Source organism: Pyrenophora tritici-repentis, chromosome 1, assembly GCF_003171515.1.
Source record: "Pyrenophora tritici-repentis strain M4 chromosome 1, whole genome shotgun sequence".
Classification (NCBI taxonomy): Eukaryota; Fungi; Ascomycota; class Dothideomycetes; order Pleosporales; family Pleosporaceae; genus Pyrenophora; species Pyrenophora tritici-repentis.
Window position 1 is genome coordinate 195541 of NC_089390.1, and position 23321 is coordinate 218861.

Here is a 23321-nt window from a genome sequence, read left to right on the forward strand (position 1 = left end):
TGCGATTGAGGATGTTTCGGCTAGAGAGGGGATTAAGCGGAAGAGGGTTGCGGTGCTTTTCAATGCTGTAAAAGAGAGGGGGTGGCTGGTTGTTGCGAGGCATTGGTGATTTTTGTTGGTGGGGGTAATGGGCATGTATACCCGTGCGTGGTGTGTGTTGGTAGCTGGCTTTGGGGTTGTTGGGAATCATGTTTTAGAGGGGAGGGCTGTCTGGTTGTAATGGCTTTGTTTACGATAGGTATGGGAGTTTAGATATATGCCCTTTTCTGGGGCTTGCATGGCGGAAGCTGTGTTGTTTCGACGGGTACAGTTGATGCTTGCCCTATTGACCCTTATGCAACAATTCTTGTCGCACGCACTTTTTCCGCAAGTACAACCTTTTAGGTGCCGTGCCAGGGCCACTAACTGTCCTCTTTCATCTACTATTTCAATTGGCCGACATTCAAAAACTATTTATCAGGTAAAATGTTTGCAATACTGCTACTCTCGATTTCATACATATCCTCTCTATTTGTCAAGCTTATCTATGACATTTTGCACCACAAACACCCAACTATCATTGACGTATGACAGGGGCCTCTATTCATGAACTCACTTGCTAGAGATGAGACTTGCATACTACTAGATAAGATCGTCCATTGCTACATTAGAAGCCATGAAGGCCATCCTTCGTCTCCGCCCTGAATCACAATTCTGAGAATCACGCTATTGGTATCACTCCTTCTCCTTCTCAGCCCTAGCAGCCTTTGCGTTTGCAGCCTACGCGTTCGCAGCCTTCGCATTGGCCTTCTGCTTGTGGCGATTTCGCTTGTGCGGCTTCTTCTTGTTGCCACTTTCCTTGCCATCGTCCTTGCCATCGTTTTCCTTATCAGCTCCGTCCTTTTGGGTGGTATGCTGCTGATTATTCTAAAATCGGCCCAACACACCCCTTACACTACCCTCGAGAACCACATTGCCCTTGACGCTCAACTCACCGATACCAGACTGGTCTCCGGATCCTTCACTGAGCCAGCGCTGGAGCAACGCGTTACTCTCCATGGGTTTGATGTTGGGTGCAGCAGTGCCGACGGTGACGTGTGCGACATCATTGACCGTCGCAAAGGAAACCTGCTCGGTAGTCGTGCCTGCTTCGCTCTCGATTTGGAAGGTGCTGGCTCCGTTCAGACGCACGACGAAACACATGATACGGCCGTCCCAGACCAATCGCTCGAGTTGTACCTCGCACTTTGCAAGCTCGGGCTCCCAGGCTCCGTCGGAGGCCGACTTCTGCACTGTATCATAGAGCTTGTGGAGCTTGTCCCAATACTCTGCTTTCCTCGATGATGCGGTTCGATGTATCAGGGTAACATGAAATTCATTTTGGACCCGGCGGCTCTGCTTTAGCTGGTTGTACATGTTCGCAGTGTTATCATCCTGTTCATTGAACAGCGAGTCGAGGATTGAATTGATCTTGTTGGTATCGAGACGAACAGAGAAGTACTCCATTTTGGGCATCTTCTTAGTCTTTGCGGGTGGCCCTTGGTTCCGCGAGGTTTGACCCCCGGCTACTTGCTGATTGTTCTGGTTATCCCGCTTAGACCTGTTTTGCGAGAGATCCATTTTGAAGTCTGGCGTGTAGTCTTTCAAAGCCCACTCAATAGCAGCATCCATTTCACTGTCAGTGGGCATGCCCTTGCCTTCAAATAGAGCCGGATATGTGTCGGCCATCGTCCGAATAATAGTTTCGAGATTCTCGCGCGAGCTGACAGTCGGATCGAGGTTGATAACTAGATCGAAGAGTTCGTCAGGGCTACCTGAAGGGTCGACTGGCTGGAAACGTTGCAGAAAACCTTCCATGATTTGTTTAATCTCGCCCGAACCTTTGGAGCCTGCTTGGATAGTCTGATGGTTGTCGCCACGGTCAAGTACGCGCTTCTGTGTCGCTTGTCGAATGCGGTCATAGTTGTATCGATCATGCACATAGTGTAGAGCGACGAAACGAGCGTCCTTGACATCCTTGGAGATGTCGGTGATGAGCTGGTCTCGCTCGCGCTTCTGATGGTTGTTGCGATCCGCGATGACAGCGGGATTGGTGACTAGCAACGAAGACACAGTACTAGCAAAGAATTGGGCGCGATTCTTCTTTGTGTTGACATTGTCGTTCTGGAAGTGGCCCCATCCGAACAGCTTCACCAGAGCGAGGGCCAAAGTCGTCTTTCCACATCCGATTGTTGCGACAGGAACCAGTACAATATTCCTACTGGCCTTCTTGCTCTCAACGGGTCCGTTTTGCAACTCTTGTCGAATGATCTCGGCGCCTGTTGTTCCGCGGAAAGCTAGAAAGTCGTCGCGCATCTTGATGATACCATGATTTTCATTGTAAGCCTTGGTAAGGCTCGGATTTTTCGCAAATTGCGCGCGGGCAAAATCCAGGTACTCTTTGGTAATGGCCTCATGCTTCTTGTAGCGCGGTGCCTTGCCCGCAATCAAGGCTCTGGTGCACTCACGCCACTGTCGGTACATGAGATATGGCTCTTCAAACTTGTACTTGAAGAACCAATCCACGTAGGGCCCACCCTCGGTCTCGCGTGCTTGACACCGGATGACGAAACCTTCAGTGTCGCGGCCTTCGTAGTTACCCGTCTCGGCGACCTTGTCTAGAAATCTCTTGACCTCTTTTATGTCGTCCATCATAACATAGGTAACCTTCTTCATGCCCCACTCCTCGGCGAACTTGTCGACTAGATGACCCGGGTAGGTAGCGAACTGAGGCAGGTTGAGGTTGATACCATGTACATACAAGCCAGCCTGCTCGGGGGTGTATGCGAGGACGTGCTCCTCAAATTCGTCGTCGCATAGTTCGGCTACAAGTGTTGCGTTCATGGACCGCAGTGTCCGCGCGAGGTCCTGCTTTGTCTTGCCAACGGCCGCAACATGTCGTTCAACCCACTGTTCGCCTACGGTGGCATGACTGACCTGACCATCTCGCCCACCAGTCGAGTGCTTGCTGCATACCAGTAGTGTGTCATCATCTAGACCCGAGATGAAGATGATGCAGCCGTTTTCCTTTACACTCAACTCGTACGGCCCTCGCGTGTCACACTCGACATTCTTCCACTCCGTCTTCCTAACTTCTCCGTGGTTGAAGAACTTATCATAACCTCTGACGGCAATCTCATGGTTGCCTTGCAGATTCTTGTATGTGAACAGTCCGCGTGCGTATGTAGGGAGATTTGCCTTTTTGTAGTCCCAGTCGCTCATTTTCCAAGAATCGACAGTTCGACCATTGGGGAGCGGGAATGTGTGTTTCTTGACCGAGAAGTTTCCTTTGACTTTCTTGCCCTTGTGCTCTTCGAGAGCGCGCACCAGCGCAGAGATCTCGTTGGGATCCTGGGGCGTATACGGCGCCGTGTCACGGTACGCCATGATTGCGGTCGATCGGAATGAGCGTATGAAGGTGTATGGGGTTCGGCGTACGTTTCGAAGTGAACGGGGTATCTGGATCAGAGGTGAGGGAAAGCAACAAGCGTGTGATAAAGAGCAAATGTATAAACGTGGGGGGCGTAATTTCAGACGAGCGGACATTTAGGCAGCACAAGGCAAAGCAAACAAGTGCGCAAGAACGAGGGATCAATCAAGCAAGGGTGTCTCGTACCAATGGATGCCTGCAGGAGTAAACATGGAAAAGGGCGCTGCAGTCGCGTTGAGGTCACTTGGGAGTCATGGACCCAATGTTTTGTGCATTTCGCGATGAGATCACTGCACAGCCGCTGTGGCTGATGTCCGCGGCGCGGGGTACGCTAGCCTTTTTGGGAACCATACAGCTACAACTATTTCCTTTCAAACGAATACAAGCTTTAGAACTTTGGAAGGCATGTTACAGTCCCATTACTACATTGGCAAGTATATCCTCCCAAATACTCCTTCACCATGAAACCGTACAAGAAAAACTCAAAAGACATGAACACAACTACAGCTTCTTCACGCCCTCTGCCAAAATCCTCTCAACTTCTTCCTTGTGCGTCGAAAAGTTGTCAACCAGATTGTCCCTGCAAGTGTATTAGCCAAGTATTTTAGTGAGAAACAACGAACCCCCTACTTACCACATCTTTGGATCATGCTCATGCTTCTTGTTGCTGTTCCACGCCCAATCGGTGATGGTGAACATCCTCGAACTCTCCATCATAAACGCAATAGCACCCTTTGAGATTTGCATTTCAGGCGGCGGCTGTGCGCTTGCTGCTTTGAACTATCAAATTGTGAGCAAAAACGTCGTGCAATTGTTTCGTCATCAGTCAAACACACCTCTTCGTAGGCAACACCGTGAGGCACGAAACCGCACTCGAAGCTAATACCTCCGGGCTGGAATTCATCGGAGCGACCTGCGTACTCGCCGTAGATCAGACCCATGAGCTCTGAAGCTCCGTTACGGTGGTAGTATGGCGGACGGTAGGCTGGACATTAGTTAGCCTTCGGTTCCATCTCGCTATTTATCAATAAACGTACTGTGAGATGCTACATCCCATCGTGGGCTGAAGATGAGGAAATCTGCAAGTGGCGCAGCCGGGTCGCGAGAAGGGGCTGTGATGACGCAGAAGATGGAAGGGTCAATGTGGTCGACTGAGATCGAGCCAACGTTGACAAACTTGGTCAGGTCGTACTTGTACGGAACGTAGTTGCCATGCCATGCGACAACATCGAATGGCGAATGCTCCTGCTTGCTGACGAAGAACTTTCCAGCTAGTTTGTAGACGATTTCCCACGGTGCTTGCTCAATCTCGTATTTAGCGGTCGGGTGCAAAAAGTCTCGGGCGTTGGCAAGTCCGTTGGCTCCCAATGGACCCAGCTCAGGAAGCTGGAATTGTGAGCCCCAGATTTCTGCATAGCATTAGTACTTCTGAGGCTACTTCGAATCGTGCTATCTTTCTCACCCAAAATGTATCCCCGGGTCGGACCATCCACCTTGACTCTGAATCGCTGCCCCCTCTGGATGACGCAAATCTCCCCTGGCTGCACATACATTGGCCCAAACTCGGTCAGGATATCCAAGGCCCCCAGTTGAGGCACAATCAAGAAGTCGCCATCGGAGTTAACAGCCGCCCTCCTGTTCATGCTCGCATTGCATAGGTATGTGTGTACCGCCAGACCCTCTCGGAGTGTCGGATCGCCAGAGCCAGCGATGCTCTTCAGACCGGAAATAAAATCAACATCGCCATCGGTAGGGGTATCGAATGGGAGCCAGGCTAGCTGTGTGGGAGAGACGTGAACTCGCTTGTTCACGGGGAGGAAGTTTGATTCGGTGTCTTGGTTGTCTGGAAGATCGGTCTGTCATGTATGTCAGAAAGTGGCTGCGGCCCAAATTAAACGCACCATGCGCCCGGCCACGGGGCATTTCCATCGCCCATGTTGATTGCCACTCGGAGAAGCGCGCAAGATGACGTGAGGAATGTTCCGTAGGGTTATAATGTATGCTGGTTAAGATGGGGTTTCTTACAAATCCTTGATGTGCGACGGCAGGCCGCGCTCTGTATAGATAGGCCTGAGTGAGACATTAGCATCCAGTCTGGGAGTAAAGGTGGGTCACCGACCTTCTTGTTCAGGTGTCTTGGAGCAACGAATGCAGAACCAGTCATCTGCTCCGCATACAGACCAAATCTGACACTTCTCGGATTGTTCTGGCCCTTTGGGATAGTGCCTGCAGAAGACCGATTAGCATCTTGCGAGAAGACTCGGAAATGAGCACCTTCTCACCTGGTACGGCCTCTGATTCAAAGCTGTTCCCAAACCCGGATTGATACTGCGAACGGCCATACGTCAGCAAGGTGTTTGAGGCATGTGGTGAGCTCTGTAAGCCAACTCACCTCATATGGATCATTCTTCCTATTACCAAACGATGGGATAGAACCATCTTTCTGGGTCTCGGCCCAATGGAAGATGTTCTGGTATTCTTTCGGGTCTTTGAGCGGCTCAGGCATGGTGACGAGGACGATCTGCTTTTCACCGGAACTTCACTAGGATCTGCGCAATACCAAGAAACGGCTTCAAAGACGGACTCTAGTGATGTTCTCTGCGATAGTTTGTTTTGAATTGGGGAAACAAGACCGGAATTTCTGCTGTCAAAAGAAATGCATCTCTCTAAGACCCCACACTCGCCGACCCCACAGCTGTGCAGCAAGATCGATCGTAATGCATTCCTTCCGGTCAATCAGTCCTCTGCAATTATCCTCATTCTGCGTGATATCCAATCACGCATAACTCCGATCTCAACCTTCGGCGTCATCTTCAGCAGTCCCCAACAAGCAATAATTCGGTTTTGGGTGAGATACCCAACTGCCGATGAGGGTCAAAGAGGGGTAGCTCCACGCAGCACTTGTGAAGCTCGGAAAGAACGGACTTGACGCGACGCCGATTCGCTGCTGACGCGACATGTAGTAATATGTAGCGGAGCAGTTGGAGAAGACTTTGTAAGAGCCTAGTCAGCGACTCGAGTCGGACATTCGCCACTTTTCATCTCCAGTATTATGACGACACACCCGACTTGCTACGATACAAAGGATTGTGGATGATTGACTATAACTTTTGACAATATTGCACGCCTGTACTCCCAAACAGCTGACTGCGTTCAGCCCAACATCTTGCCACCCCCATTACAAACATTCTAACCGTCTTGATCATTTCAAGGCATCCAACATGTCCCGAACTGATCACACCAACATGTCCCCAACGCCACATCAATCCTTCAAACCTTCTATTCTTCCATGCTTCCACTTCCAGCTTCCAGCTTCCATACCTGCCTCAGCCCTACGTATGCCTGTGCCACATGTCCGCGCCTCTCGGATCTCGCCTAAATACGATAGACCAAGACCAGGCATCACCACTGTACGTAGACATCTACGTAACACACATCTCATCTCATCTCGTCTCGCCTAAATGCCTACAGCCAATTCACATATTGCGTTTATGCGTTGCAGAAGGCGGGCAAAACGTAGGCGAGATCGCGTAACACCAAAACAACCACAGCTCGCACTCGCAAACTCGCTCATGCATCAATCTCTCGGAGCTGATAGATGGCCTGATACGGATATCTCCATATCGTATCCGGAAGAGCTGACTGAACAAGCTCGTTCGCGATTACTCTAAGTAGACGATGTGATTTATTGATTTTACCGGGTTGATCCAGCTAGTCGACTCAAGGCGAAAGCAAGCCTCTCTGGCCTGATTTGTACGGGACCAATTTCCCTCTCTCCATATCCCTTCAGCTCGTGCACGACATGGCGCAATCGCGATCCAAACTGCAAACTATATGCAAACCGTGACTACGTGACCAACCTAGAAAGCCTTGCCCTTGGTCTAGACTACCCTCCATGACTGGGCAGCCATCACCACGCCTCTGCTAGTACGCGCCGCCGTAGAGCAAAGAAGCAAAAAATCATGTTTCTAACGCCCGCACTTCGGGCATGCACACCGCAACGTTTGTATTGCATATCGTCTTAGTCTCCCTTGGCCCTGACCTAGGTGAAATGCGCCCCCGACGACGACCTCCGTCCGGCTTGCTAGGGCTAGTTGCTGCCCGAAACGCAACACGCCGGTTGGCCCCAAGAACCAGGCCTTTGCGGCGAAGAGGGCAGATGAAAAGGGCCGACTGCAGCGTGCATTCGGACCAGATGGCCGCACTGCACTATACCGCTACTCTGATATCAGAGTTGTTCTGAGGAAGGAAGATGCAGGCGCACACGATAGACGGGCAGCAGCAGCAGCACACCTCTCTCGGCATCAAACACCGCGTCTTGCATACACACATACCGCCACCACCCTCACAAAATCCGTTATCAAGATATCAAGATATTTAGAGTAACAAACCCCATAATGTCGTCATCTCCGCATCCAACACACGCCCATCTACTAATCGTACCCGCCACAACCTTCCCTCTCTCTCTCTCTCATCCCAAATCAACAAGAATACCCGCCACAGTCAGTCACCCAAGAAAAACCCCCCACCAACGTCTTCTTTCGCGCGTTTCGCGCCGCAACCCAAGCCAGCCCCTCCAAACCAAACCACCCCTCCATCCATCGCCCGCTCGCACTAAAACCAAACACAAACACCCACCCGTGATTTTTTTCCCTTGACCGCCTCCTCCTCCTCCTCGGTCCTCCGAGGTGCAGTTTAGGAACCATCCATGCAGCTTAGCGCTTTTTGATCGATCTGCTTTTTTGCCTTGCTTTGACATTGGCATTGACAAAAAGTGATGCCCACTCCCATGAATCCCGACATGGCCAAACTACACGACACGACACGCACATCACATCTGCATCCCATCACAAGACTAACCATGCTATTCACAACCATGCCCCCATTCATTCCCCTTGACTCAGTCTTAGTAACCATCCATCGCATACATGCAAGCGCCAAACACACATTTGCCTAGCCTAGTACCTTCCCTTCCTATCCCTCATTGCAACATACATACATAAATACATACAGTAAAACCTCGCGTTTCGTTTTCCCATCCGCACACCAGCGCAAAAGTGGTATACCGCCCGTGTACTATCTTAATCATCCATCTATCCTACCCTACAGTAAGCGCCGACTATCCCGTGCCCCATGCGCAATCGTGCGGGGAAAGCATTTCATGTGGTACTTACGCCACGCCACCCCTGTCCGTCCACGACACCACTACACAAACACGCACACACACACACGCACACGCACACACACGCACACACACACACACACACACACACGACGCACACACCTTCTTTTCTCACGATAGCCAGAACGCGAGTCGTGGAGTCGTGAGGCGGGTGTTCGGGTGTTTTAGGACGGAAAGTGAACAAGGGGGAGGTCACGAGGGGACGACGGATAGATGGTTGGTTGGTTAGTTGGTTGCAGGTTGGATGGTGCTTGTTCTCTGTCGCAACACGCCGCTACGCCGCGGTCGGAGGTTTCTAGGCTTGATTGGGGAAAAGGCGCGAGGGCGAGACTTTTGGTATAGTTGACGTGTTTTAGGGTTTGGCATTTCTACCTACTTGGAGTTTATTTGCAACTTTGGAGTTTGGACTTGTGACGGGTAACTAGAGAGGTGGTCGAGGTATGGTGGGAAGGAGAGGCCATGCGTTTGCTGATCACTGATCTGCCTTGTCTACCATCTACAAAACAACGGCGTGTGTACATAGTTGCCATCCGGTGTCCGCGATTCGTCAGACAGAGAATCCAGGTTCCCTCTTCCCTGGATCTACTGTATGTACCATGACTCTCTCTCTCTCTATCCTCCCTCGCGTTCGCATACGCAAGCGCCGCGGCTCTCTGCATGCAAACCAAACCAAACCACCACCCCCGCCATTACCCAATCTCACCGTTTCAACACACTTGGAGACAACGAATACAACCATCCATCGGCCAAGTGGCCACGCAGCGCCCGCGATTAGCGCGTCGTTCGCAGCGTTTTGCGTTTTGTTTCGTTCGCTACAAGTTTTTCTGGGGAAGGGGCGGCAAAAAAACCAAGAAAAAAACGGTGCTGCTGCTGCTGCGGACTGCGGACTGCGGAGAAGCCCGGGACCCTGCCTCGAGAGATCGGCAATCACCCTGCCTTAGAGTCTGGTATTCTGACCCTGCGCTGATCGGTCGCTGGGAGCGAGGCGCTTGCAGCCGTCAACGAGCACGACGACGACGACGACGGCATTTTTCCTTGCAACACATTGATCAGGTCAGCATTCGCTACAACTACATGGATTTTGGCTTGGTAAGGCTGGTGAGCAGCCACGAGGCGCAGATGTCGTCGTCGTGATCAATTGCAGAGGCTGAATTACTACGACATGGTAGGCTGCGCAAGTGAGACACAAGCAGCCAGCATGCTTCGGAAAACCTGTATCATTCACAGGATTGCGCAAGTCAAGAGTGAGGTCGGCGACGGGGGGGGAAGGGGAGGGAAAGGATAACGGGACATGGGGTTTGGGGAAGTGGCGATAGGACCGGTAGGCAGGATGCTCCGAAACGTTTCAAACCGACGAGCCATGGCGATGCAAGCAAGATACGGTGCGCGCGCTACATGCCCCTTTTGCACCAAAACGCTTCATACGGCCGGATCTAAACGTCGGGACTTGCGTGGTGTGGCACATCCTTTTACTGCCGGCGGATCAATCACAGCGCGAGAGCTTGCAGCGTGGAGCAAAAAGTACGCGTGCGTGACTGCGCAACGTGATGGGCTAGGAAGAAGCCTGTAGGAAGCATCCTAGCAAGTGAGTATATTCGCGCGGAAAGGGCAAGATGCTGCATGGAAGATGCTGCCGTGGCAAATATACCATATATTTTGTCCGACGCGCGTTGCGCAGACATGATGCGTATGTACCAAGTACCATAGCCACATGGCATTCGTAATGTAGCTTGGAACAAGCTCAATCGTTCATCCATGCCGCCACACGGTTTCCACCAAAGCGGGCTGCAAAGCGCAGGCCGGACGAGCCCATGGGAAAGTACGACACAATGTACCAGAGCAGGCAGACTAGCTGGACGATAGCTGCAATGAAGGTGAGGATGGTGCTGTGCAGCTAATCACGCGGACGCTTGTCAGTAAAATGAACTAGTAGACGACAATCGATAAGGACCTTGCGTGGGGGACACGAGGACAAGGATTGCGGGCAGAGGGTGCAAGGGTTGACATGTAGCAAGGTTGCGTCTTGCTAGGGTCGGAACTTGACTTACACCTAGTGAAAAGAATAGAGTGAGCGCAATACTTCCAAAATAAGCCGCCGTAAACGGAAGCCTCGGACCAGAAATGAGATGCTGAACTTTAAGTATCGTCAGCATGCCATCAAGTAGAGGTGTGGTGGCGAATGCGAGGCTTGCTTACAGTATTGGACTGGGCCCATCAAGACACCCCATGCTCCCAGAAACAGAACACTTCCCATGGACCATCTGCAAGCAGGGCATACTGTTAGCGCTAACGTCCTTCAGGTGACGTGCATGATACTTGGCGAAGGAGTCTCGACAAGGTAGAGGCTGCCTGCCCCCCTGCAGCGCGCCGAACCTCGACCCGCATGATGGCTAGAGAGGGTCCAGTGTCGATCTTGCAGTGGCTAGAGAAGTCAAGTGCCACGCCGACTCGATTCGCCAGGCTAGCGTTCACAGTCGGTGAGCGGAGACATGCCACCCTGGGGGCGTTGCATGAGTTCGCATAGCCGTAGCAAAGGACGAATGCGGTATGTGGCACTGCCTATCTGCCTGATATGACTTCACCACTTGCGAGAAGGCTGGCTGAGGGCGTCGTTTGACTGGATGCAAAGGACTGGGAGAAACAAGGGACTTACAGGATGGCAAACTTGCGCGGTTTAACGATAAAGAGAGGCGTGAACATGAGGCCAATACAGACAGCAAACATGGCCAATGCAGCAAGAAGCAGACCGCCAAATACGAGCAATCGGTCCCACCGACTCACTGTGGATATTGGTCAGCACACTGTCAACGTACCATGGCAATTGAAAAGAAGAAAAAACTAGCGTCCTGCATGAGAGGTGGTAACGCAGGAACTCCCATCTGTCACAATGATCATGCTTGCGCCGTCTGGTTCTGCAGAGGGCCAGATGACATGTTTAGGATGGAAAAAACGAAATTTTCCAAGGCCGAAGCTATGCTCATTTGAAGAATGCCATGTGCTGAAACAAGGACGGACGACGAGACAAAGAACCATGGCTGTGCAGTGAAACTAGCCGCAGTGCTGCATCGTCTGATGACATGACGAGTGGCAGCAGACGTTCGTAACGACGAGTATAAACATCAAGGGTTCTCAGAGTTGCAGCAAAGTGGGGAATGTGAAGCGAGTAGAGACGCGTAAGGAAGGTCGTGGTGGGTGCTTTGCCACGGAAAGAAATACGTAGACTTACGCGCAAACCACCCCTCTTCCTCTTCTCTCCGAGTGGGCGCGGGGAGAGGGGCGCCCGGGTTCGTCTCTGTGATGGGCAATCGTACATAGCCACCCTCGCCAAAGGGGTTGAGGCTCTGTATGCGGCCCAGCAGCGAGGGCGGCGCCGTGTTGACGGGCAAGTCTGGCTCCCTCCTGCTCCACCCCAGCGAATTCATCGAGTCTCGGAAGGAAGCGGAGGCCATGTTTGGATTGGGTGCCGACGCAATTAAAAATCAGAGCTACAAGGCTGGAATGCAATTGAAGGCGGATAGGCAAAAAGAGCACGAGATGCTAGCGCGTCTTTGGCCGCTGTGGAGGGGGTCCGTCGGTTAGCGGACACGTGCCTGGGCAGCAAAGAAGCTTTGACGGAAGCCGCAGCAGGCGACACTACCGATACACGGCGATGTGGTTTGGAGAGGGGGCGCTGCCGTGTGGCTCGGGCGCGTCGTGGGCAGGCACTGGGGTTCTGGGAAGCACGGCGAAGAAAGTGCGTCCACAGCAGCGGTTTGTTCGATTCGGTGCAACTGCGACTACTGCGAGCACGGAACGGAGGATTTCGTGCAGATGATCTGCCTGGCGTGTGTGAGGGCGCGATCCAATGGCAGATGTCAGACAGCCGTCTCAGATACAGCGACGGGTGCGCGAGGCTTGTGACGAGGCGTGAAGATGGAAAGGGTGCCGGCCTGCTTGGAGTGGAAACGGAAGGGGCGTTGATTGGGCCGAGTTTGGATGGAGAAGGCGCGCAGCGCGGACAGGAAGGGGCTATTGCTCTCTGGCACTTGGGCGCTGATGGAGGGTGAAGGTGTGGGTTAGCAGGAATTACGAGTTAGTAGCAGGCGGTAGTGGTAGCGCGATATGCACACTTGGATAGCGCGGGATCGCCTTGTTCCCGCCGCGACGTCAGCCTTAGCGAGAACAAGAGGACTGATATGGCTCGCAGCTGGATGCTGAGGTCGGCCAAGGGTGCCTTGTCCGCCGCCGATTCCATGACGCCAGAGCCAGAATCTCTGCTGGCTGGGCCCGATGGTGGGTTGCTAGTGAGTCACATCGCGCGCCCTCTACCAGCGCTGCCAAACCGGGTAGCTGAGACACTGTCGCTTCCCAAGTGACCAGATGAGGCCTCACCCTGGGCGGATGGTGGCCGCAGGACCGGGGTTGGTGGACCAGGGCCGACGCCTGTCGACGGTGGTGTAGTAATCCACATCCACCATGCCCCGATCTGCGAGCAGCACCAGCAGAGCCACGGCGAGCATAAGGCGGGTGTGAGAGGGCCCCCAAAGAGCCGCGCTGCGCAGTTGAGGGTATATTATGCTGCCGTGCCGCGCCCTGGTAGTCCAATAATTCTCCCGTCTTGCTGCAACTTGTCTTTGTCAGACGTATATCAGTCTACCCTACAGTAACCTACTACTACCTACATGAGCCCCACGACTGAACATCTGCCCCGGCCCGAGCTTCCTCAACCTCTGTACACCGGCCTACGTCACTGCATCTGCCCTCGTCGCCGACACAGCAGCCGTCGCCAGCTGCACGGCATTGCCTAGTTGGTTTTGCTTCTCCCGTTTGGACGCCGCCCCCGCCTCCGGTCTGCGATTCGCGATTCGCGTCAAACACGCCCATCCGCCAAAGTCGATAGCCGCTTGGCACTCAGGCTAGGAACACCTCTCTGACCGCCTTCCGGCTTTGGGCCCTCTCACACACCCTCGCCCTCGCTTCAGCTGCCTCAAAGCTGCCACTGTGAGGAGTGCTGCAGCCAGGTAGTCAAAAGACATCCTAAGCCGCACACCAGCGCGCTTTGTCCAAAGCACCACAGAGCGCCTAGCACCGACCAGACGACGACGGTGCCGGGAACATCCCACCAAGCTTCCTCCCCGCCATATACCCCGACCTCTGCTCCATATCCCGCCCACGCCTGCTATTTTACCCACCCAGAGATCGCGTCGCACCGACCAGACGTCCACCACCTGCTCTCTCACCTAAAGGCCACGACAAAGAGGCAAACCTGTCCCACCCAACGCCCTTGCAACATCTCCGCCATCATCACCATCACCATCACCACCATCACCACCACCGCAGTCCTCGACAACCAAAGTTTGCTGCCCACCCAACTGCAGCAGGTTACCGAACAGAGCCGACGACGACGACAACCTCACTCGAGGCTTACAAGACGGTCAAGACCCGACTTCTGATTCCTGCAGGTGCAATCAGCATTGCACCTTCTCCTGCATCGACAGGTGAGTCAACCCCCGGCTGCGCTTTCCTTCCTTCCTCCCCCCTCCTGCTTTCCCACTTCCACCACACCACACCACACCTCGCGTGAGCCGGGGCCGTGAGCCATAGCCCCAACGGCACTGCGGGACCGTGTGACGGTTTCGCTGCTTTGGTCCTCTGTACCACAGACCCCACAGCGCCGGCGTGCAGCACGGCTGTCGTCCACCGTCGCTCGCCTCGCGGGTTACCCACCTCCTGCCTGTGCGCCACACTCATGCAACCAGCCCTTCACCCGCTCAACACTTCAGTCTGGTGGACGGTGCGCTGACAAGACTCCCTCAGTACGTGCCGGCACCATCGCCGCAAACGCCCGCTGCATCCCACCTCCGAAGATAGGCCGCATCACCCTCCTCCCACTTTGGTCAAAATCCACCCCAAGGGATACTGTCTCGTACCCAGAGGTGAGCCCCCCATCTGCCACATCAAGCCCTCTCACATGCAAAGCACAGCACTGACGTTACCCTCCCAGACAAACACTAGCCTCCTCTCCGCACCAGTAGAGGCTTGCTAGCCACTATCAGGCTCACTATAGTCGCCTTTAGCTTGCTCGCACTGTCCTTGTGCTCACCAGATAGCAAGCGTCTATCAGGACCCTTATAGGGACACAGACCGTCTCGTGCTGCAATCATCCTGCAAGCCTACGAGTGCATTCCTTAGTCACTTGCTTGGGCCGACGACAGATCGTTTCAGATCCAACTGTTCGGCACCAGCATCGGCTTCCTAGCCTCACGCATCCACATTCCTGGGATACTGCAACCTACAGTAATGCCAAAGCCTAGTAAGTACGCCTCTTGTAACCTCCCCCCCCCACTCTGCACCGTCATGAGAACACCCCTTCAGCACACCAGTCTCTATATCAGACTCCGCATCCCTCTTTCCTTTTTTTCCCCACTCATCTTTCACCGTCATTTCAAACGTCATTTCATCATGTTCTATGAGACCATACTGACTGTCCCTCAAGCGGACGCTCTCTTCACTCCTCCCTCTTCCTATTCTCCTCAAAAGCCGATTGCAAGGCTGGACCTTGGCTTCGACTCTCCCTCTGACGACGTGCTAGACGCTGATATTTTCAACATGACTGGCACAGGATCACCACAACCATACATCAAAGAGGAGGTCGACGAAATGTCCTTCAACACCCGCTTCATGGCCCACAACAGCCTAGACATGGGCCATCAGTACACCAACGCCCAGTTCTCGGGCAATGAGAACGCAGGCAACATCAACCCCTCCGATCTCAACATGAGCGGGAGTATGATGGGTAACCACTTCGGCACCAACAGCTACATGCAGGGTGGAGCTGGTATTGCCGACGACGAGCTTGCTGAGTCACTGGGCCCCTTTGAGCAGCAGCCGAGCTTCGGTGGCTTCTCTCAGGAGCAGTCTGGCCAGCAAGACTACTACCACAGCCACACCAACAATGCTAGCATCGGTCAGGTCTACTCCAACACCCCAGACGACCTGCCCATTCACAGTCCATTTGTCCACCCCGGAAACTTTGACTTTAACCAGTACCAGTCAGGACCACAAAGAATGAGCTTCGCTGGTAGCATGCCGAGCGGCTCCATGCGCCAGCGTATCACCATGAGCAGGACTGCGTCGGACAACCGCGCTCCCATGTCGCCCAAAACACCTGCCATGGCAGGACTCCATCTTGGCACTCCAGACTCGGGTAACTTTACGACCCAGCCTATCATGACCAACGTGCACAGACACCAAAAGAGCATGTCTGGTCAGTGGGAAGGCACTCCGGGGAGTGCTCACTCGTGGATTGACTCACCAACTGCATCCCCTCACACCGGCGGACTGCACCACCAACAAATCACCGACGTCCTGCACTCGGGCAAGCACAACTCGCTACCCGCAAAGGTCGACATCGGACAGAATGCCGATGCGAAGAAACGCAGACGTCGTGAGTCTCACAACTTGGTGGAGCGTCGCCGAAGGGATAATATCAACGAGCGCATCCATGACTTGTCTCGTCTCGTACCTCAGCACCGGCTCGAGGATGAGAAGATCCGCAAGCACATCAACAACAATGGTCCACTGTCACCAACCATGACTGCTGGTGGCATGTCACCGCCACAAGCAACATCACTCCTGGCTGGTGGCAATGGAAGACGAGCCGCTGGCAACATCACACAAGGACTGCCAATTGAAGAGAAGGACAAGGGGCCGAACAAAGGAGACATTCTCAACGGTGCCGTCAGCTGGACCCGTGATCTCATGTGGATGCTCGCCAAGAAGATTGAGGAATGCGACCAACTTGCTGAACGACTGCGAGAGGCGACCGGCCAAGAGTGGGCTTCTGAGCAGACTGAAGAGGAGAAGCGCATGAAGACCGAGATCCTCGATGCTCTCGACAAGAACGGACAAAGCTCTTTCCGCTACTCGCGCGGCCCAGGCTCAGGACTACGGGTGCCCAAGCATACCAATCTAGCCGGAGAACCACTCAATGGCGCCTCTCCCCAAAGCCTCAGTCCAGGCATGCAAAGCACTGGCAGCGGCTCTGGGTCAAACCAGCAACAATACTGGACCAGCCTGAAGGAGGAAGATGAGTACGGTATGGAGATGGGCTGATGCTCTCCAAATCGTCTCTTCTACTATTCTTTTCTGTCCATCGATTCCTTCTCTATGATACCCCGCGATACCCCGCACCCGTTCCTGCATCCTGCTCATGCATACGCTAGGACCTGACACAAAGAGGCTCAAAGGAGCTCGTCAGTCCGCCTCCAATCAAAGGTCGATTTCACATCGTCGCCTTTGTGCCCGCTCTACGCGTACCGTCTCTGCTGGACAAGGACGGAGAAGCTTTCTGCTTGCATCACAGCACTTCCCATCTCGTTGCATAATATGTCTCTACCCACCGTGGCACATCATCACCCCGGCTTCTAGCCTTATCTACCCCTACACGGCGGTCTCGCGCATCTGCCTTGGCACATGCGTGACTCTATCCAGTCTTGTCATTTCTTTCCTTCATCTCATTCTTACCACAAGTGGCATGTATGGCTTGTTTATGTACACAGTTTTGCACATCACCACTCTGGGTTTCCTAATATATGGTTTTTATGGAGGGTACACCGTTAGCATGGGTCGGCGCGTTCAGGTTTGGCGTTAAGACACTCGACGCTTGTGTCACTGGGGAGGATGAGCAGCGGTGTTCGGAGGACACCGCTATGGATACTACGGTCATTGGGCGATTTTGCTTTTTTCGCTATCTGCTTTTATCATGGGTGGGTTAACTCGGAATGTTTAGTTTTGGGCCTAGTTTTTCAATATCATTTATACACTATGAAGCATGTTCTTTGGTTGTGCCGTGGGTTGTACGTTTTGAGCCGCGCCTGCGCCCCTTGGCAACGCCGCAACGCTGTAGGCTGCCGTGGCCCTCATCAAGGCGGCCGCGTCAGCCGGGTTGAAGGACCATCTGTGCCGCCGCCTGCGCCCAGTGTGGAGATTGTTGCCTTGAATCCGTAATCGCTTTCATATGCCTGTTGTGTTCATACACACACTCTAGATTATTTCCCCCGGCTATCGCGCGTCACTATGTCTCAAAGCCTTGTCGTAAATACACAATGCCAACCATAGTTCACATGTAGGCGTTCGGGGAAAAAAGGAAACAAAGCAAAGTAAAGCAAAGCCACCTCGATAGCCTGGCAGGAGGAGGAGGAGGAGGCGTTCCTTCTTTCTTTCTTTCTTTCTTTTCTTCTTAGCTCACAGGGAAAGCGATCAAAGCCAGATTCAGGCGGGCGGGCGGGCGGGCGCTACACATTTTATTCGCATGTCGGATCGGATCGGGTTCCTTGATTGATTAGCGAATAATGTGGATGTGGATGGAGAGATCTGTGTGTAACGTTTTGCTGTGATCGGTGGTGGGGTTTGCTTGCTTGTTTACGGGAAATTTGAATGGCGGAGTTGTGGAGGGGAGGGGGAAGAAAAAAGGAAGGAAGGAGGACGGGAGGTTTGTGGGAGGCTTGTGAGTAGGTGCGTGGGTGCATGGGTGCATGGGAAGATGTGGAGATGTGGAGGGATGATACGGAAAAAGGAAGGGAAGGAGGGGATGAGGCGTCGTGTGTGGATTCTTTTTCTTTTTCTTTTGTGCGGAGAGTTGATGAGGAGGGGAGGGGAGTTGAATGTGGAGATTGGTTCGGTTTATTTTGTGTAGTGTCTTGTGGTTGTTTTGTTACTGGAGTCTGGATAGTTGACTTGATTAATTGTGATGGTACCCAGGCAATGAAAGACAAGACCATAGAGTCACAGGCTTAAACGTCTATCAAAGAGAACACTATATCAAGTACGGTAAGTCTACTTCAACCAAACCAATCTTCATGCCCGTGTCGACATGAATATTCCCCAGAATCATAAACTACTTCAACTCCTTCCTCTACATCCCCACCCTACTAAGTAAAGTAATCCTCTCCCCAAACCCCCCGTCTAAACAATCCCAAGCCCAAACTCCGGTCCACGGAATGCGCGCGTGCCTGCAACATCTGCATCCGCATCCGCATCCGCATCTGCATCTTACTGTACACATCCGCCAGCGATCTACCGTCTTTGCATCAAACCAGACCGATCTGCGTCCGCACAGCACACGCATACACGCCTGCTACAACATGCCGCACGCACACAGAAAGAAAAGCAGCAGCACGTCACCATGTCATGCACATGTCGTGACTATGCCCTCTCTAAGTAAGCCCACGACATCCATCTCGCCTACCCCTACCCCTACACACGCAACGCACGCAACATACTGCGGTGGAAAGTCGCGCAACAGATATCGTATATCTTAAGCCCTTGTGATGGGATCCACGACAGCAAGGATGATTGGGCAGGAGGATCGGGGGAGAAAATGGATATAGGCTGGAAAGGGGTTAGTTGACGTATGTTGTGGAAGGCTGGGTGGCTGGTGATTGGATTGGTGTGCGCTGGTGTTGTACGGGAGTGGATTGGATGGGGAGGGTTGATTGATGGATGGGGGAGGGAAGGGGGAAAAGAGGGTTATATGAGAGTTTGGTAAGATGATGGTGGTGGATGTAATGGTGTATTCAAGTCAGGAGACGGAAGAAGGTTTGAGGGTAGGATGAGGGATAGTATGAGATGAGATGAGATGAGAAGAAGCATACCATAAACATAGACATAGAGTAATACATTTTTCTTCAAACAAACAATACAAACCCATCACAGCCCATCTCTAAATTCTCCTCGAGCTCCGCCACATCCGCCTTCCATCACCAGCATCCATACTGTCTCAACGCCCACCATCCACCCGCCCTGCCGTGCTCACACCTCCCATCTCGCATAGAGGCGAAGAAACACACACACGCCAAGCAGAAGGGACCTAGCATCTAACAGCCCCCAATATCAACGTTTAGTTAAAACTAGCCGGCACACTGTCCAACTACAGCTACGAGCAGAGCGGCTGTACGACTGTTACACGCACCGATCTGCACGGCAGGTTGCTAGATGGCAGTGTGCGGTGCGTGCGCTTGTGTGTAATGTGTATGTGGGTGTGAGCTTTCTTTGGGTTACGTCCGGAAGGGGAGGAGCATGACTTGCGTGTCTGGTGTGTGACGGAACGTAGTTGGCAACACGGCACACAAAGGGAAACGAAACGAGCGGCCTTGAGGCAACGCGACACAAAGACCAAAACTAGCAGTAGTGTAGAGGCGATGTGGGGGGATCGAACTTGTACGAGCTTACTGTTGAGGAAGTGGCTGTGCGTATATCAAAAGTATCTTATTGAGACTTTTTTTTTGGTCTCCATGTCCCGTGTCTTTTGTACAGGCGACAGTATCAAGGTCCTACAGAGGGACCTAAAACTACTTGTGGCTCGGATGTGTGTGATTCTGCAGTGTCACGTACAACTGGCCTCGGCAATGAAAGCTGCTGTGGCGTGTTCGCCTTGTGTAACGGTTCTGCCCCAGTTGTCTACAGCATCTGTCAAGCTGTCTGTCATCTGTAGTGTCTTTCCCTGTTCAAGCTCGACGTCCAACCCTCCCTTTCGATCAAGATATCAGCCTCATCTGTTCCATCGCTTTGCCCTTGCCCCAGCCCCCCATGTCTCGTATCATACGTCATCTGGCAGACATACAAGGCGTCATGCCGCCAATGTAACCTGTCACTTGGACAGTCGGTCAGTATTCCTGCAAGGCGCATATTGTGGGCTTGGGGCGATTGACCGATTACGACTGCGGCGCGCAGACATGGCATTTGTCAATGTCGGTGTGGGTCGCTAATTCGGATGCTGCCGAACCGCTAACCAGGAAACGTAGGCGCATGCATTCCAGTCGTATCAGGAACGACCATCTAAGCTCCGTCGGGCTTATCGTGACCCTGTCGTGGCTGCGATGGCTGCGATGAGGTTGCAATGGCAGGACCGCGGCCGTCGGCGTCCTCTCCAAAGCCTAGATTCTTGAAAGAATCAGGCGCCATGAGATTCCTGTTGGCACAAAAAAGCGGTCAGTGAGACTTCTTGCCTGATGGCTATTTCGGGCGGCAAAACGCAGATATGCCGTGCTGAACCCTACTCGGCTCAAGCCTGGGTACACAAAGGAGGCTGGAAAGATAGCGATTCGACAGCTCCAATGGTTTCAGATCTGTCAAGATCTGAGGAATGAGACGTGCGGCATCTTCCCCTCCCTTTCCCCCTTGCTGTCAAGAATAATTCCAAATACCCGGTTCAAACTTTGACAGGTTGGTATCACAAGACGCTTTCTTCTCCCTTGGTTGCGCTATGAAGTGACCCGTAAAAAGAAGCATTGCGGTATGCATGGTAGGGCAAGTGTGCCGCTTTGGGACAAGGCAAGGGCGCTTCAAACGTACCGATCCATACGGCAGGCCAAGTACGACTTGGAGAGGTCGCGGCATTCGGGGTCGTTGCTACCACGGTGGGATTTTATGCATCGCAGATAGTTCAGCATGATGCTCTTGCATTCGCCTGGAATGCAATGTCAGTCCATGAGGGTGGGGGGGGAAGTGGTGACGGATGTGGAAGTCGGTAGTCGAATGCGATTGGCGGTGTGAAGGAGGGTGGGATTGACCATACCGTCATGATCGAGAGGAAAGGAACCGCGCTCGGGACTGCAATCTGATTAGTGAACGTGTGGTAGAGGCGAGCGCAAGAGAGCAGATGTCTTGATTAAGCCACCCTACTCCGAATGTCTTGTGATGCGCCCGGCGCATTGGGGCGTCTTACGGATTTGGCTTATAGACTTTTTGCCCAAGCCCAGCACCTCCGAAATTACTCATGATAGGTACGGTGTTTGTATGACGATAGGTTCGCGATGTGTTGCGAGTCGGCGGATTAATTGGAGCGAATCTTTTGGTGGAGTGAGCTGGGGAAACTTGGCGAGCGCGCTAACTGACGTAGTTATCGTCTGTGCTGTGCGGCTCTACTGACTTAGCGTTCATCCCTGCATCATCGGCATGACGTGCATTGTGCAGTAAAGATGTGGACTCGAACACCGACCCAGAAAACAAAAGGATAAGTGAACAAGTACATGGCAGATAGATTGGAGATGGGCATTGATGAATCGATTACTTCTGCGGGACATAGCCTCTCAAATATAGATTCTTCGTAATCCGCGACTGATCCCTCCATACCGTTCCAAAACTTCATGTTGCGTAGCATCTCGAATACATGTGGCGATAGAGTCAGCACCCGGTATACAAAAGCTACGGTAGACATCAGATACGCCTGTTAGGGATAGAATAGCGGGGGCTGCTTACGATGTCGCTAATGAGTATTTCATGTTACATAAATGCAACTAAAACCTATGGATGAACGGACAGGTGTTTAACAGAACCGAAGAGACGAAAGGCAGCGAAAAAGCTCCAAGTTCGACATAATCAGATACAGCGAGGAGGCATCACAAGACCTTCAATATCAAAACCTGCAGCACACTCCCTCCCCCATCACCATCCATCCAACCACTCACCCACTAATACGTCCCCGGAAACACCCCCACCCTCCCCCCATCACTCAACTGCACCGCCCCATTAACATACGCGCCTCCTTTCCCCACCAAAAACAGCACCATCCCGCCTACATCATTGAACCCGCCCATCCTCCCCTGCGGCAACTGACCCGTCCCAAACACCGCATTATTCCCAACCGTCATCTCACTCGGATAAGGACCCGGACAAACGATATTACTCCTAACACCCCATTCAGCCAGAAACGTGCTCATCATCTTGCCCAGGTGCATGGCGGCGCATTTGGTCGCGCTGTACGCCAGACCAGCGGAGATCCAGCGGTTGAACGATGCGACGGACGCGATGGTAATGATGTGAGCCATGCGGTCATCGTCGGGAGTGATGTCGTGGGCTGAAAGCTGTGAAGTGTCGCGTGCGCGGGGAGTGCCTGTGGTAGCGGGGACTTTGCCGGGAGCCCAGCCGCGACGGGTATTTGCTGCTTCGAGTAAAGGGAGAAAAGTGGCGGAGACGCCGATGACGGATTGTGTGTTTATTGCTAGTGCTGCGGACCAGGTGTCCCAGCCGAGTAGCATGGAGGCCGAGAGCTCGTGGATGTTTGTTGCGGCGTAGATTTCTTTGCTGTTCTTGGGGCCGAGCACGCCGGCGTTGTTGATGAGGACATCGATGTAGCCTGTTTCTTTTTCTATGAATGAGGCGGCGGCTTGGATCGAGGAGAGCGAGGTTACGTCGCAGACTATTTCTTTGACGGACGTTGGGTTTTGAGCGTCCGAGGGGACCGAGGATTGGAGTTTCTCGACGGCATTGAGGAGGACGTCGTGGCGGCGGCCGAGGATGTATATCTTTGCCGCGCCATTTTGGTAGAAGGTAGAGGCAATGGCGAGACCCAGACCTGTTGGTGGTGGTGAGCTTTTTGTTTACATACAAACATTCAAGCTCACGCCCCAGCCGCGGGGCATGGAGGGGTAGTTAGTAGCTCCAAGCTTGATCGTCGAACGTACCACTGCCTCCGCCAGTTATTACTACAACCAGGCCTTTTGCCGAGAAGAGATCGTTTGGTCTGATCGGCGCTGTAACATCCATGATGATAGATTCGGTGCAAGTATGGTGGTAGAATTCCAACTCTTTGGACGACAACAGCTTGGACGGAAAAACGTACACCTCGGTGTTCTGCTACGCCGAATTCGAGCGATATGACTGCGTCACGGACGGGACGGGGACCGCGGTAAATGGACGAGGAAGTGTGGA

At 53.0% G+C, this 23321-nt stretch overlaps 6 protein-coding genes across 6 annotated transcripts; 1 reads left to right on the forward strand and 5 right to left on the reverse strand.

Annotated features, from left to right (window-relative positions):
• Positions 1-759: 759 nt before the first annotated feature.
• Positions 760-3405, reverse strand: PtrM4_000780 (tRNA ligase; the record flags this gene model as incomplete). The annotated part of the gene is made up of 2 exons (XM_001941681.2): positions 760-879; positions 934-3405. 2 exons carry the CDS (start codon positions 3403-3405, stop codon positions 760-762), a joined length of 2592 nt encoding a protein of 863 aa, XP_001941716.2.
• Positions 3406-3949: 544 nt separating this feature from the next.
• Positions 3950-5954, reverse strand: PtrM4_000790 (HmgA, Homogentisate 1,2-dioxygenase; the record flags this gene model as incomplete). Its single annotated transcript, XM_001941682.2, has 9 exons — positions 3950-4028; positions 4083-4228; positions 4285-4433; positions 4486-4857; positions 4911-5304; positions 5474-5518; positions 5568-5674; positions 5731-5776; positions 5841-5954. 9 exons carry the CDS (start codon positions 5952-5954, stop codon positions 3950-3952), a joined length of 1452 nt encoding a protein of 483 aa, XP_001941717.1.
• Positions 5955-11279: 5325 nt separating this feature from the next.
• PtrM4_000800 (uncharacterized protein) lies at positions 11280-12079 on the reverse strand (the record flags this gene model as incomplete). Its single annotated transcript, XM_001941684.2, has 2 exons — positions 11280-11410; positions 11857-12079. The coding sequence occupies 2 exons, from the start codon at positions 12077-12079 to the stop codon at positions 11280-11282; spliced, it is 354 nt and encodes a 117-aa protein (XP_001941719.2).
• Positions 12080-14909: 2830 nt separating this feature from the next.
• Positions 14910-16724, forward strand: PtrM4_000810 (HLH transcription factor (GlcD gamma); the record flags this gene model as incomplete). The annotated part of the gene is made up of 2 exons (XM_001941685.2): positions 14910-14922; positions 15106-16724. 2 exons carry the CDS (start codon positions 14910-14912, stop codon positions 16722-16724), a joined length of 1632 nt encoding a protein of 543 aa, XP_001941720.2.
• A 3723-nt stretch (positions 16725-20447) lies between these two features.
• On the reverse strand, positions 20448-21389 carry PtrM4_000820 (CHCH domain containing protein; the record flags this gene model as incomplete). Its single annotated transcript, XM_066102567.1, has 4 exons — positions 20448-20580; positions 20964-21078; positions 21187-21221; positions 21337-21389. The coding sequence occupies 4 exons, from the start codon at positions 21387-21389 to the stop codon at positions 20448-20450; spliced, it is 336 nt and encodes a 111-aa protein (XP_065964769.1).
• Positions 21390-22262: 873 nt separating this feature from the next.
• PtrM4_000830 (uncharacterized protein) lies at positions 22263-23156 on the reverse strand (the record flags this gene model as incomplete). The annotated part of the gene is made up of 3 exons (XM_066102568.1): positions 22263-22265; positions 22289-22965; positions 23075-23156. 3 exons carry the CDS (start codon positions 23154-23156, stop codon positions 22263-22265), a joined length of 762 nt encoding a protein of 253 aa, XP_065964770.1.
• Between the last annotated feature and the right edge of the window lie 165 nt (positions 23157-23321).